Source organism: Salvia miltiorrhiza, chromosome 4 (assembly GCF_028751815.1).
Source record: "Salvia miltiorrhiza cultivar Shanhuang (shh) chromosome 4, IMPLAD_Smil_shh, whole genome shotgun sequence".
Classification (NCBI taxonomy): Eukaryota; Viridiplantae; Streptophyta; class Magnoliopsida; order Lamiales; family Lamiaceae; genus Salvia; species Salvia miltiorrhiza.
The window spans coordinates 23754564-23770084 of NC_080390.1; the positions used below are offsets into that span (position 1 = coordinate 23754564).

The 15521-nt window shown below is 35.0% G+C and overlaps 1 protein-coding gene and 1 non-coding gene across 2 annotated transcripts; one reads left to right on the forward strand and one right to left on the reverse strand.

The window, feature by feature from the left end:
- Positions 1 to 4439: 4439 nt before the first annotated feature.
- TRNAM-CAU (transfer RNA methionine (anticodon CAU)) lies at positions 4440 to 4524 on the forward strand. The gene is given in 2 exon segments: positions 4440 to 4477; positions 4489 to 4524. It is a non-coding gene; the product is annotated as a tRNA-Met (tRNA).
- Positions 4525 to 6018: 1494 nt separating this feature from the next.
- LOC131019481 (protein HIGH CHLOROPHYLL FLUORESCENCE PHENOTYPE 173, chloroplastic-like) lies at positions 6019 to 13554 on the reverse strand. The gene is made up of 13 exons (XM_057948025.1): positions 12853 to 13554; positions 9265 to 9477; positions 8977 to 9181; positions 8827 to 8902; positions 8621 to 8756; positions 8436 to 8540; positions 8289 to 8369; positions 7960 to 8049; positions 7810 to 7875; positions 7274 to 7330; positions 6835 to 6912; positions 6703 to 6750; positions 6019 to 6268 (listed from the first exon to the last, which is right to left on the reverse strand). Exons 1-13 carry the CDS (start codon positions 13510 to 13512, stop codon positions 6197 to 6199), a joined length of 1887 nt encoding a protein of 628 aa, XP_057804008.1. The 5' UTR covers positions 13513 to 13554; the 3' UTR covers positions 6019 to 6196.
- Between the last annotated feature and the right edge of the window lie 1967 nt (positions 13555 to 15521).

The following is a 15521-nucleotide window of genomic DNA, read 5'->3' on the forward strand; positions in this document are numbered from 1 at the left end:
CTCAGTGCCCTGCGGGTTGGCCGCTCCAACCGGGGTAGCTACAGTGGGGATGACAGACAGCATCGGAGTTCCCAGTGCCTGACGCATATTAGCATAGCTGAGTAAAGCCATCATTTGCTCTGCCAGCCCGAAGTTAAGCGATCCCCCTCCAGACGTGGGGGCCAAGTTTGGCAGATCCGAGCCCGGTGTTACCAGAGCAAACCTCTGGGCGCTAACGTTCAACCCTGTTGTAGGAGTGGCTGAGATAGCCTGAAAACCCGGTGGCACAGTGAAGGTGGGGTTACCCTGAAGGCTGTTGAGCAGTGAGGTAGGCACCTCGGTAGTGATAGCAGCAGAATCGAACTCCTTCTCCAAGTTGCGGTGAGCATCAGAGGATCCCATAGTACCTACACATAAACAAAGTGAGAAGAAATCTAGATAACAAATGGATAGATCCTCCCCTACTGATTGAAAACCCGATATGAGAAATTCCAAGCACCGGCGCAGAGGCCGTTAAAAAATTCCCTCAAGGTAACTCTATACACTGGGAAATAAACCCAGGGTATAGATTAAAATAACAGAGCCCGAACAACAGAAATTTCCCCTGTAAACTCTTATCAAGATCCGGCAGAAGAAACAGAGTGTCCAGAGAACCAAAATAAGAGATCCGGAGATAGGCATAAACAGAACAACCACCAAGAAGCTTGTTAGCACAAAACGTTAAGCATGATATATAGTAAGGAATTTGCAAGAGAACGAACATCATAACCTGAAATTAGCACGATCGTGTGCTATTTTAACCGCAAAAACCCAAAAACAACAGAGTTACCATGGCAATCAGCCGGATTAGTAGTATAACGCGCTAAACAGGGCATAGAACGAGGATTAGTCGAAGAAAACATGGAACACACCGATAATTATCATCCTCAGACGAAACACAACCGCAAATTAACAGTGCAAACCCAATCATAATGGAAACAGAGCATTATCCCATAATCCACCGATAGAAAACGGAGATTAGCCACAAAAACACGAAAAACATCGATAATTATTACCCTTAAACGAAAAACATCCACAAATCAACAGCACAAGCTCACTCACAGCAAAAATGGAGTGTTAACCATCATTCAACCGAAGCGAAACCCCGTAAATCATCAACCAACACCCAATTCAAGCAGAAACAGAGCGATACTCCACAATTCACCGGTATAAACATCAGATCTATAAATAAAATCCCGATTTCTACGAAGAAACCTTGTATTCACCCATAATTAAATCGATCAATCGGTAAATAAATGCATATCCTCCCAATTCATGATTTACGACTTTCGCCACCTTTCCCCATGCACCAAAAACATAATTAAACACATATCGTAAAGAATTAAAAGCACATCAACCCGAAAAAATGTAATTAACAGCTCGCAATCATCTGGGTGTCCGAATTATCGGCTCAAATGGTACCGACACATGCAAACCCGATTGGAATTTCAGATCTGCATGCGCCGGCGTCCATAAACTCACATCCTAACTCAGTAGCCTTCCCACAGACGGCGCCAGTTGGTAAATCAAGAACCAACACCTAAGCTAAAGCGATAATTATAAGTTATACCTAGTTGATTAGCTGAAGAAGACGAAGAAAACAATTCGGAAAGCTAGAACACAAGAGAGAATTTGCTGCTGTATTCGAAGATGAGAGATAACGTAGAGTACAAGAGAGCACGTATGTCCTATTTATAGTTTACAAATGAAGGGTAAAACGGTAAATTCGTCTGTGGCGCATGCGCCTTGCGTGTTTGAGGGTAGAATGGTAACTTTGCTTTCACGCGGAAGACTTTCCCGCACTTTCCAGTGATTCCGCTGATGAAGACCGTTCCTCTGGCGAAGGCTGCTTCTCTGGCCAAGGTGACTTCTCTGGCGAAGGCGACTTCTCTGGCGAAGATGACTTCTCTGACGAAGATGACTTCTCTGGCGAAGATGACTTCTCTGACGAAGATGACTTCTCTGGCGAAGATGACTTCCTCTGCCATATTCATTCCGCTGGTGGAGCCGGTTCCTCTGATTTACATCATTTCCCTACTCTGCACATATCACTCCTCATCACCGCGATACCAACATCGAGAAAGTTGAAAATTCTAATTGTTTGATAAGCATAAGACGATTTTCTAAACACTAATATTTATATATAAATAAATAAAAATATAATGAAATATGGTTTAATATATTTAAAACTAATTCATATTGATATGTCTACATAAGTTTTTAATTTGTTCAAGGTGGCAATCCTTTGTGTTAAATTAATGACAATACAAATCGATCAATTAATTGATGAGCCACTAAGTATATGTTTCTTTATAACTTTAGACAAGATGATTCTCAATATTCAATTTTGGTCTTTCAAAATACGGACGAGATAATGTTAAAAAGTCAGAGGTGGTCTATCAAGCACATACAAGATGTACTCAGAACTCAGTTTCGCTCCATACAATATGATGCTCATAATTTAGAAGTGGTTTGTCAAACTCCAAATGTGATGATGCTCATAACTTAATTCCGGCCTTTTAAGATCTAAATGAGATAATGCTTAGCACTCGGCACCGGTCTTTCATGCTTCGAATAAGTGATGCTTATAACTCGGCTATGGTCTATCAAATTATGGACGGGATGATGCTTACAAGTTAGTTATGGTCTTTCAAGATGCTCACAAGTCAGTTCATATCTTTCAAGCTGCAGATAAGATGATGTTCCAAAGTTAGTTATATTATTTCAAGTTCCAAATGGTGATACTCATAAGTCAAATGTCATATTTCAAGTTTCGGACAAAATGATGATTAAAAGTTCGACGTACAAAAGTCCAATACGCTATTTCAAGCTACAGATAAGATGATGCTAAAAAATCTGGTAAGGTTCGGATGAGATCATGTTCACATATAAAATGTGATCTTAAATTTTACCTATCAATTCAAAAAAATTATACTCCTATTAGTAAATCTTTCTATATACGATTAACACAAAATATGATGTATCCACCCTTCACTATATATATATATCCTATATCAACTTTACCTATATTTTTTTCTTCTTATTTTTTTAAAATATACAACCCCATATCAACTTTTTATGAAATTTCATCAAATAAAAATTTATACATAAAGGCAATTTATTCTAGCTCTCAACAAAACATTAACATATAACTAGCAAAAATTGTTGAGATTATTATAGTTTGAAATGTATCATCAATTTAATTTTGATCAAATAAAATTAATTAAAAAATAATTTATATAAACAACATTTTATATGCTATAACTATAAACAATGTACAATAAAAATTACTCCCTCCATCCCATGAAATATGACACAGTTATTTTCGGCACGAGAATTAAGAAATTGATATTTTTTGCGTTAAGTGTGGTAGGTGAAAAAGTAAAAAAATGAATAAAGGGTAAATTGTTTGCCATTTTTAAAAACAGGTCAAGTTTCGTGGGACAAACCAAAAAGAAAACTGTGTCATGCTTCGCAGAACAGAGGGAGTACGATATAAAGTGATTTTCCATCGAATTTAGACGAGTTACACATTAATACTATATTAAATAAAAATGATAAATGACCACTAGTAGTCTCATATATAATAGTACCAGCACTTATACGTTGTTTTAGTCGGTTGTTAATTTTTCAACTAACACCCCTTGCTTTGACAGAAATCTTTCAATTCGGCGACCTTTTTAAAATATATATAGAAACAATATACTCGTATAACCATTTTGAAGAAAGAAACACAATATTTGATCATTAATTGAAAAAATAGAAAATCTGGTTATTTTTTACGTTTTTGGACTGTTTTGCCCTTAATTAGGGCGGACCAGATTCAGATCGAATTTGGGTTTGCGCGCGGGTTAGGCACACATGGCACTATTAGTGTCATATACTTAGCGTTGCACGAAAGGTACTTATGGTCATATTAGTGCCATATACCCGTGTGCTGATATTATTTAGATGGGTATAGTTATATGACCATTTTGAACGATTCCCCGCATGGTTTAGATTATCCATATAGGATTTAGATTCTCCATTTAGTATGCTACACGAATGGTACTTATGGCCATATTAGTGCTATATACTATCTTATGTAGTGTTGCACGAATGATACTTATGATCACATTAATGTCATTAGTGTCATATATTTAATTTTTTTTTTCGGTTGGCACATATGGCACTAATCCGCGTGCAAACCCGAATTCGGTTCGCCCTAATTAAGGGCAAAATAATTTTTATACGTAATAAATGATCAGATTTTATATTTTTTCAATTAGTGGCCAAATATTGTGTTTTCTTCTTCAAAATGACTATTTCAAAAGCTCTCTTATATATATATATATTCGGGCGGTAAATAATCCACGGCTGGTTCTTGGAAATTTCTAATGAATTTAATATTTATAATCATAAATAAGAAATTTATACAACAAGGGGTGGTGGCGCAGTTGGCTAGCGCGTAGGTCTCATAGCTTCTGAGTTATCCTGAGGTCGAGAGTTCGAGCCTCTCTCACCCCAAATATTTTTTCCCCCTTATTTTCCTAATATATCATTTTCTCATTTTCGTTTTTACCCGAAATAAATCTTTCTTATTTTCTAAATATTTTGACCCCCTTATTTTTTTTCCTTTTTGCTCATTTTCTCATTTCTTCTTTGTTTCTTATTTTCTATCTACCTTTTCTTCTCATTTTCCTAATATTTCATTTTCTCATTTACTTTTTTCTTTTTTTATTCTTATTTTATGTTCTTTTTCTTCTTATTTTCTTTTTCTATTTTTCTGCTTCGTTTCTTGTTTTTATCTTTTTTTTTCGGTTTCCTTGGACTATAGCATTGAGTGAATTGTGAACTTTTAAGTGCAAAATAAGTCTAATTCAAAAAAGAAAAGTGCAAAATAAGTCGTCTAAAATACTGGGGTAGTAACTTTAATGATGTAATTTTAATTGAATTTTAGGTTAATACTAATGAAAAATAAGTCGTTCTAACTTTTATGGTAATTGTAACTGAAATATTTCCTTCATCCGTCAAAAATATATTATATTTATGTAAGTGACATACTTTCAAATAGACTAATGTAGTAATTTTTAAAGTGTTCTATGTTCAACTCCAACGAATTACATAAGTAACCTATGATTCTAAAATGATTGAAACTTCAAAACGGTACCAAACAAAAAGACTGTTATTTCATTAACAAAATGTTAAGAAAATGTTATAATTGCAAACCATTGAAAATTGAAAATTGTAATTGTGATTACAATATTTAACACTACAAATTTAAATATTTCTAACAAATGTACCTTTCAAGAATCGTAGAAACATACCCCCTTTGTCCTATCTATCTTGAAATAAGTTTCATTTTGGGCGTCTCACCTATCTTGAGACATTTCTTGATTTGATAAAGTTATAACCTTTATTCATCTTTTTTATTTTTTCACCTATACACAAAATACTATTTAATTTTTTTTAATTCTCATGTTAAAAAAAAGGTCTCAAGATAATCGGGACAGAGGGAGTACAAATTTTATACTTGTTGGACTCGTATAATAACACAAACCAAATTGAGCATGTCGAATCCCCATCCGTGTCGGAGTCTTGAGATAATTGTGAATTAACACATCCTAATTTTAGAAATATTTAACAATAAAATATGATTTGCAGCAATCCGCACCCAAGTTTTCGTTGTAATTCAAATATGTGTTTCTAATTCTGGCTTCCATGATTAGAGGTTCGAACTATTAAAGCGTAAATGATCAATATTATTGATCTAAAAAAAAACATTTACACATGACAATATAAAATACATAAGAAAGTCTAATAAGACTGCCCAAATCCAATTAGGAGTTATAACTATTTGTAATTTTTTTTAGTTAAGTAGTAGAGTATTTATTAGGATTGAGTAATGTACTAATTAGATAATGTTTTATAGAGTGGTAAAGCTGGAAATATTTGAAAGAATCTTTTATCACTATATTATACACAGAAAGGCTTGTTCGTTTGAATATATACACGTATAGGTACACAACAAAGTGAATTTTGTACACATTGCTTGCAAAATGATGGAACATTGTCGAATTCTTGATGCATGCAAAGCCTATATTACAATATATACCCTCGAACAACACAAGAAAATTAGAGAAAAAAAAAACACAAAAACTGGACACTGCCAATGGCACAGCTAGAGCATGTATATATGTCAAGTATTCTTCTCAAGAGCCGAAAGGGCCGGCGATAGATAGTTATTCGCTTTGTCGGGCAAGTGAGCAACCTACGATACAACAAATATACCACCAGATGTGAGTTGATGAATCTTGATATAGACAAGTTGATAACTTCAATTATAGCTCAGACTTGGACCCTAATGTGCTAACTTTAAAACATTACAAATATAGCATGATATTCACTTAATAGCCCGAGTCATATTTTTCAAGCAACGTAAGCGAGCTTTTGTTAATTTTTCAACATTTTAAAAACAGTTATAAGTTGTTTGTAGGCATATCATTGGTTTTGATGCATGTTTCTTGAAGACACATTATTTTAAATTGGCTGAAGATTTTGACTTGGGCTATTCAAGCGAACAACGAGGATAAATAGATGCTATATTAGCAATATTTTTATATTCAAAGTAAGAAGTGAGCATAAGATGAAAGTTTGGGGTATGAATTAAGAATATATGTATGTGAAGCGAGAGTGAGTCATTACCAGCTCGTAGAGTTCTTTTCCGGGCTCGGCGACATACTCGTAACACACCTGATAAGTAAAAAGGGATAAATAAGGTAACAAGTCAAGATTGGATCCAAGTGCATAGAAGGAAAGGAAGGAATGGATTCTTACATCAAAGCTCTTGTTTCTTGCTGTTGCGTCATGCAATGCTTTTACGCATATATCAGCAACATCTGCGCAGCTTATTCCCTACATACATATATCATATGTGCCACTAAGATGCTAAGTACTCGTTTGGTTCAAGTAGATGAATGAAAAGAGAATGGAATCAAATGGTAACAATAACTATTAGTTTTATAGAGTGTTTGGTTTAACAAGAGAAATGAATCACTAGTAAGGGATTCTCTTCTTTTTTTTTGTTTCCCCTCTATTTTGAGGGGTAACAAATTGGATGATTGGGTTACCCTCAAGTAAGGTAATGATTATCTCATTACCCAAACCAAACAACAAATAACGGATTCAATCAATTGAATCCCTTTCCAATCTCTAAAAACACTCAACCAAACATGGGCTAAGTATGTAACGTCTCATTAATATAGTCTCGTCTAACCTGTGATATTCGGTTTCCTTGATCAAAGATGAGAGCTCGTTGCCCACCCGGTTCTTCCTGAAAAACACAATTTTTATTGTGAGGGAGTCAAAATGCAATAAAGAGCAATAGCTTCTCTATCTAGAGGTCAAGTTAAGAGGGTGTTTGGCTGAGTTTTTTTTAGAGAGCTTATAAGATGTAGTCTTTTCAAGATCTTATAAGTTTGCAAAATGTTTAAATAACTGAGATTACAAACCAGAGAGTGAATTGTGAGTTAGATAGAGAAAATCCCAAAGATATCAAATTGGAAAGATATACATTCGAAATAACAAACCATAACAAGATTATTTTTGTAAATTAATTGTTACTTATAAGATTATGAAAAATTAGTTTGTTTGAGGAACTTATTAGTTGTTGGAGCTTATTTTCACAGCTTATAAACTGTTTAAGAGTTTATTTTATCAAATATTTCTCAATAGTTTATAAACAAAAACAACTTGAGAGCTTATAAGCTCAGCCAAACACACTCTAAATACTCGATATTGTAAAAACTTTACCACTAGGGGACCGGGACGAATAATTGTGTAACCAAGGCCTGATCGTCTCAATGAATCTTCCCCGGCCTACAAAATTTGCAGATAAAGAAAGGGATGAACAATGAGGCAAGAAAATGGAGGATAAATCAAGGGGATATGATAGAGGAGAACCTTCTTAGCCTTGAGAACCTGCTCCCTTCGTGTAGCTTCTATTCCTGATCCCGTACATGAAACTAAGATAAAATCCGTTTCTTGCCCCGTCTGCATCGCGTTCAAAAATCAGAACAATTTAACTTTCGAAGATTAGTCTAGATAAATAAAATACTAGTATACCCATGATCATTTCTATCTTTTGAGCTTGAAATTCTAGTAATGGGATAAAACACTTAATCATGTATCTTATGAATCATAAGAAGTAAACGGAGATTTAGTTGACATTATCTTTTGAAGAAGTATCATTCAGATTTGTGTATATTATTCATGTAGATAAGTGTTCTTACAGGCAAAGCTTTAATATATTCCAAAATCAATTGGAAGCTTCTCAAGTCTTGTTTTCCTCCGACAGGTCCTTCAAGGGTTCTCTGCAATGAATGAATTAAATTGAAAAGGTAGGTAGGATGAAAGAAGAAGTAGTTATAAAAGCAAACCTGGCGCCTAGGCTCAAAACGAATAGTCAATGTGTGTACAAGGAAGGGATCCAGTGGGGGATCATCTGGCTTCACAGCTCGAAACGACGAAAATGGCAGCCTCACCTGCTCACCCTCAACTATATATAAATATAACCAATACAATACATACACATAGTTTTACTAATCACAACATTTAAACTCACCCTGCAAAACCCCACTTTTGTGCTAATCCTCGCAAAGTACATTCTACTCTGTGAAGTGTCGGCCAGAGGACCGGCTTCAAGAATCACGACGTATGATCTTCCATTACCACCAACGGAGAACACCAGACCCTCATACCTAAGCATCAATGCATCAGCAGTCAGCACAAAGATTCGATTCATATCATGATTACGCAGGGATTCTATACCTGTCGAGGGTGCATCCCAGAGGAAGTGAGAGTCTCTTTGTCAAATCAACATAGCCTCCTCTAGTGAAAACGTATCCTAATTGATTAAGAGGAAGGAATGGTGTAAAGAAACACGTAAAAAAGAATACTACAAGAAATGTAATTTTTCACCTGAGAAAACTGCATTTCCATCCTCGGTGAACTCAAACTTAGCATCCATTCCTCCATCATACTTAGCAGCAACAACGTCCTGAAAATAAGTTCCCAGGCGTACCTCCCATCCATTCAACGAATCTTCAGACTTGAACTTTGTGATCAAGAGCTTACTTTTGCTGCTTTTCCCAGCTCGTAGTTGTGCAAGCTTATTGTTATAGTCCTTCAATTTGAAACAAAATCAAATTCATGTTTTGATCAATTTCCAATCCAAAATCATGTGAAATTGATGATGTCTTATGATACCTGAAATGCTTTGGTGAGATTATAGACACCGAGATGATCAACTCTAATAAGATCCCCAGTGATGGAGGAGCGGGCTGTGGCACAATAGATGATCTTGTTGCAGCCTTCAACAGCAGCTTGCAGAGTCGAAGGCTCACCAACATCTCCAGTCACAATCTCCACGGAAGTCGGAAGCATGTCCACCACTTCTTCATCTGCTTTCCTCACTAAAGCCTGCCCATCAAAATTATTAAGATCACCCTCTAAATGTATATGAGCTTTTCAACTATATACATACCGGGAACAATACAAGTGTCTCAAATGATATACAGTCCAAAGAGACAAATAACCATGCAAGCATGAGCAATTCTTTTCACATATGGGTGTGTTCTCTTTGATCACCATTTCAAATGTTTTGTAGGGTGGATGATTTACCTCGGGCAAGATGCATTTTTCTTCGAGCAACCCATTTTCCTTACTTTCTCTCCCAAGTCCCACTCATAATAATATTTCCTCCCTCCATCCCATTACAAATGTCCCACTTTCCATAATGGGAAGTTCCATTACAAATGTCTCATTCTTTTTTTGGCAAATTATTAAAGGATTAATTAACTAATGGGCTCACCACTTATTCTCTCTATACCTACTTTTAGTCTTTTACAAACCCCAATAAATTTTTCTCTCTCCACCGACTTACTTTATCTACTAATTACACATTTCTTAATCTCCGTGCCCAAAAGCAATGAGACATTTGTAATATAATATTTTCTCATGCTTTTCACCCTAGAGATATGACATAAAAAGAATGTGGGGACTAGTACTTAAATATGATAAATTTTTTGCTTCTTTTCTATCCATCAATTTCTTACGATAAATTTACAGTAAAAAATAATTCAAGCACACCAATTCTCAATAGGAGCCTTCTCTATTAGCATGGAGCTTAGGAGTTTAATTCCTCTCACGCCCCTACTTCTCACTATTGGCCTTCGGCCCTTGTGGGCACTTCTTCTCCCTTGTTATATACTCCCTTCGTCCAAGAAAATTTTGTCACATTTTCCTTTTTCAGTTCGTTCACGAAAAATTTGCCATTTTTATTTATAATAATAGAATCCATGCAACTTCACTCACATTTAAAGTGAGACCCTTATTCCACTGACATTTTATTAAAATTCTTGTCGTTCAGCGTAATAAATTTTTTTGGACGAAGAGAGTAACTAGCAGCGCACGTGTAACCTCTCAATTAAAATGATAAATTTATAACCAAATACATTCTGTCTCATTAGTAATGCCACAATTATTATATTGGGACGCCCAACTAGTAATGTTTCTTAACCTTTTCAGTAAAATATTAACTATGTAAATTTAAAATATTATTAATGGTGGTCCAACTCACCTTATGCACCAAGTCATTTAAAATAATTCTTAAATATCTTCCATCAATTCACTATATACACTAACTACATTTTTTCTTATTCTTTGTGCCCCAGAATAATGGGACATTACTAATAGGACAAGAGAGAGTATACATAATTATTATTGAATGATACGTATTATTTAAAATTTATTATATAATAATTTTATTTGCACTCGATGACTGCCTTGATTACAACATAAATATGCATGATGTTTTTAATCTATTATTAACGGACCACCTAGTGCAATGTTATGCATACATACATATATATGCATATTTGTATTCAATTATATGCATAATTAAGGCGGCGAGTGGTAAGCATCGGCGAAAGGCATTTGACGGGTTACCTAATGCAATGCATATTTATGTGCCATATTATATATATATATATATATATGTATATTTGTGTTAATTATATGCATAATTAAGGCGGAAAAAAATTCAGATTAAAAAAATAAAAAAATAATACTAATTTTTTTTAATATCTGAAATTAATAGTATTTCATATTTTACCCCTCCGTATATTTTGACTTTAAATGGCTCTACACATATCGCATTCTTAGTGCGCCACATAAACACAATATGTAGTCCAAATTTGAATCTATATTTACACTAAGAAGAATGATCTATTTCATATATACATATATATAGTTATATATATATATATATATATATATATTTGTAATTTTCTATGATCTGGGAAAACTGGTACTACTAAACGAAATCTCGTAGCTTGGGAGCACTCGTGTCTGCCTAAAACAGTTGGTGGTTGGAAATCTCATAGATATTAAATGATTAAATGGTGGAACAAGGCTGCTATTAGTAAACAGTTCTGGAAAGTTGCTCAGAAAAAGGATTGTCTTTGGATCAAATGGATTCATGAGTACTATATAAAAGAGCATAGCATTACTACATGTGTCATTCCTACACAAGCTTCGTGTATCATACAGAAAATATTGGGTGCCAGGTTCTATTTTGCTCAACTCAATAGTAGCTTAACTCAATCTACATAGTTTTCTATCAGGAGAATGTATGTGGAAATGAGGGGAGATGCTCCTAAGGTGACTTGACAAATGATGATTACAAGAAATATAGATTCACCAAAGTTTGTATTCATCACTTGGTTGGCTATTTTGAGAAGATTGTCTACTGTGGACAAGGCGGAGAAAATTGGGATTCATTGTGGAAAAGAATGTTGTTTGTGCATGAATGAGGATGAAACAATTGATCACTTATTTTTTAAATGTTCCTTTTCAGCAAGTGTTTGGAAGATGTTAATTGATTGGAGTGGAGTTCATGAATAGGTTTTTGATTGGCAAGGAGAGCATATTGTTATACAGGAGTATTATCTACAGCTGTGTATTGCATATGGAAAGAAAGAAATGGGACAAAGTTTGGTGATAGTGTTTGCTCTGTGGAGAAAGTAGTAAGGCAGTGCCAAATTCACATAGCTACAGTGGGTGCAAGTAATAGGAGGACAGTAATGAAGTATTTGAAGAATTAGAATTAGTTTGGTAGTTGTTTTGTTTGTTTGCTGGTAAAGTTTTGCGACTCTGTGCATTGAAAATAAAATACTCTTTATTTATCAAAAAAAAAAATTGATATTAATACTCCCTCCGTCCACTAATTCATGACATAAGGAGCAAAACACGGGTTTTAAGAAAAAGTGTATTTTTATTAATTGAGTGGAGAAAGGGACCCACAATTAATGTATTGTTTATTAGTTGAGTGGAGAAAAAGTGTAGTGCTTTGGGACCCACCAATTAAATATAAATAAAAACTTACTAAAAATGGATAGACCTTGAGTTGGTGGACGTCCCAAAAAGGAAAGAAGGCCTTGAATTAGTGGACGGAGGGAATATAATATAATTTTGTTTTTTCATTTTATTCATTTTTTTTGTTTTTTCAAGTTTTTTAATTTTCGATTTAATTCAATTTTAATTTTAAATTTTTTAATTAATTTAATTTGATATGAATTTTGTTAAATTATACTCCTATATAAATTTGATTTAATTCAGTTTTAACAAAAAATCAAATCGAAAACGGAATGCACAATTGAAGAAACAATAAACAGAGTGCAAATTAATACTCTCAAGATTCAAGAACGTGTCAATACAGCGGAAATGAATGATCATTTAATTAGTAAATAAGAATGTTGATAAGTAATTAATTAGTTAGTCTTGAAATGAATGTACCTTAACAGTGTAGCCCCTAAGCATAAGCTTCCGGATGACAAGGCGGCCGACGCGGCTGGTGGCGCCGACGACGAGCACGGTGGTGTTCTGGGCGCCGGGGACGGCGAACTCGCACATGGGCCCTCCCTCCCTGATGAGCAGCGCCGCCTCCTCGTCGTCCTTCCTCGTCGTCCTCGAGATTTGCCCCAGCCCCGAGAATTTTCTCCACACCTCATCGAATATCTGCCTCGACCTCCGCCCCAGCCCCACCGGATTCACTTCATCCAGCCGGCTCTTGATCACCGCCGTCGCCGACGCCGCCTCCTCCTCATCTTCCGGCGGCGGCGGCGGGGGAGGCGGCGTCTCCTCTATTTTCCGCTTGTTCTTCCTCTTCCTCTCCTTCCCGGTGGGAGAGGCGGCGGCCCTCACGGCGAAGGCCTTCATCGGCGGGGGGTGGGAGATTTCCGTCCATCTCCGATTGCGAGGAGTCTGGTTGCCGAAAATTGTTGATGTGAGAGCGGCGGAGGCAGTGCTCATCACTCGCATTTCCCTCGTAATCTTTGTCTTGTTTTTGCAGTGGATTTTGGTTGGGTGGGAATTGGGATTGTAGTTCAAGTTGTGGCAACTGGTTTTCCGATGACTCGGATTCCGAAAGGGACAACCCAGAAATTCAGACCACATAACATGGGCCAGCCCAAATTCAAGATTGACTTATAGACACGTAAATGTATTAATTTCCTTTCATTTTTCATATTTTGGATAATGAGTATATTAAATTGAAAACCAAAATGTACAAATTGCTACTTTTTCACATTACATAATTACATCTAAGTGCTCGTTTGGTTCAAGTAGAGGAATGGAAATGGAATGGAATCAAATAAAGGAGTGGAATGGTAACAATAACCATTACTTTTATTGAGTGTTTGGTTAAACAATGGAAATGAATCATTAGTAAGAGAATCCATTTCTTTTGTTTCCCCTCTATTTTGAGGGGTAACAAATTGGGTGATTGGATTACCCTTAAGTAAGGGTAATGATTATCTCATTACCCAAACCAAACAACAAGTAATGGATTCAATTACTTGATTCCCTTTCCAACCTCTAAAAACACCCAACCAAACGTGGGCTAAATATACTAACTTTCACTTAATTTAAATTTTATACATAAATTTAAAAAAGATATTTATATATATAATTTTTAAAATTAATTGCATATAATATCATGAACATTGTCCGAAATTTATTTTCTCCACGATCTTTAAAAATTCATTTTTTTATCAAATACTTTGACATTTGTTCAATTTCCCCACGATTTTTTTTTCGATGACCGAAAAAATGACATAGCAATGACATGAATTTAATTTTACACGTAACACTGACATGGAATATATATGAATTTTAAATTACACATATAATATTAAATCATAATAAAAAGCTCTAATTTCTTTTAATTTCTCATTTTTATCGGGCAAAAAGAAATCAAAGACTGCTTTTGGCGCTAGAAAAAAACGATTGTTTTTCTTTCCACCACCTCTGTTGAAGGGTTCCTCTCCAGACCAATGTGGAAGTCTTCGTGTCGAGGTCTTCCAAACCAGTGGCGCCGATTGCTCGCTGATTGTTGGCGTCGATTGCTTCGTGTTTCCAGTTTTCCAAACCAGTACGCCGATTGTTGGCGCTGATGCTTCGCCCATTGGTGGTGCTGATTGCTGAAACGAAGGTTTTAATGTTTAAACTGAAACGCATCGTTTAATTTATCGGAATGACGTTTTTTCGGCGAGCCACATCAGCGCCACATCGATTCCGATTTGAGGGTAAAAAAAATCATGGGAAAATTGGACAAATGTCAAAGTATTTGATAAAAAATGAAATTTTTAAAGATCGTGGGGAAAATGGATTTCGGGCAAAATTCGTGATATTATATGCAATTAATCATAATTTTTATTTATTTTAAATTCTTTCACAATTATCAATTTTCATCGAGTTAATGTCATCATAATTAGCTGAAGTGACATAAATATTCAATTATGTTATTTAGTACATCCTCCATTTGAGTCATGTTGATATTTCAAGTGTCCATAGAAGGATGAAAGATCATATGAAAAAATTAGAACAATTGAAAATTCATGTACATGAAAGAATTTTTTTTAATTCGTGTACAAAATCATAATACAAAAATTTGTTTATTTAAGGAGATTTGAACCCTACTTCATGTACAAAGCCCTAAATCAATTAAGGAGATCTGAACCCTAATTCGCTTCAACCGATTGCCAATTGTGAATTTCGGTTGCCAAGGCAGCTAGAATTTGGGGGTTGACCAACATTGGAAGAAAAACGGATTAATAACATAATTCAAGTATATTGGAGCAGAAAATTTGAAACAAATACAAAATGCGCAAACTAAAATAGTTAAGGTATTTGGGGGCATTAAGCCCTTTTTTTTTTGAAAATCCGGGCTAGCTGATTTAGTTAGTTAGTTAGTTAGTTATTATTATTATTATTATTATTATTATTATTATTATTATTATTATTATTATTATTAAGGAGAAATTTGCCATAATTTTCTTTTTGGTCTACCACAAAAAATTGTCATTTTCATTTACAGTAGGATCTACACAACTCTACTTACATTTTAAGTGAGACCCTTAATCCACTAACAACTTCATTCATATTTTATTAAAATTCATGTCGTT

What these genes read in the sequence shown, in the direction of transcription:
- LOC131019481 (XM_057948025.1), bottom strand. Translation starts at nt 13,512, where the DNA reads ATGTGGTCTGAATTTCTGGGTTGTCCCTTTCGGAATCCGAGTCATCGG. An exon ending in TGGAAATGCAGTTTTCTCAG is followed by an intron (nt 8,903 to 8,976) that starts GTGAAAAATTAC and finishes TTAATCAATTAG; the next exon opens with GATACGTTTTCACTAGAGGA. An exon ending in GTTTTGAGCCTAGGCGCCAG is followed by an intron (nt 8,370 to 8,435) that starts GTTTGCTTTTAT and finishes CATTCATTGCAG; the next exon opens with AGAACCCTTGAAGGACCTGT.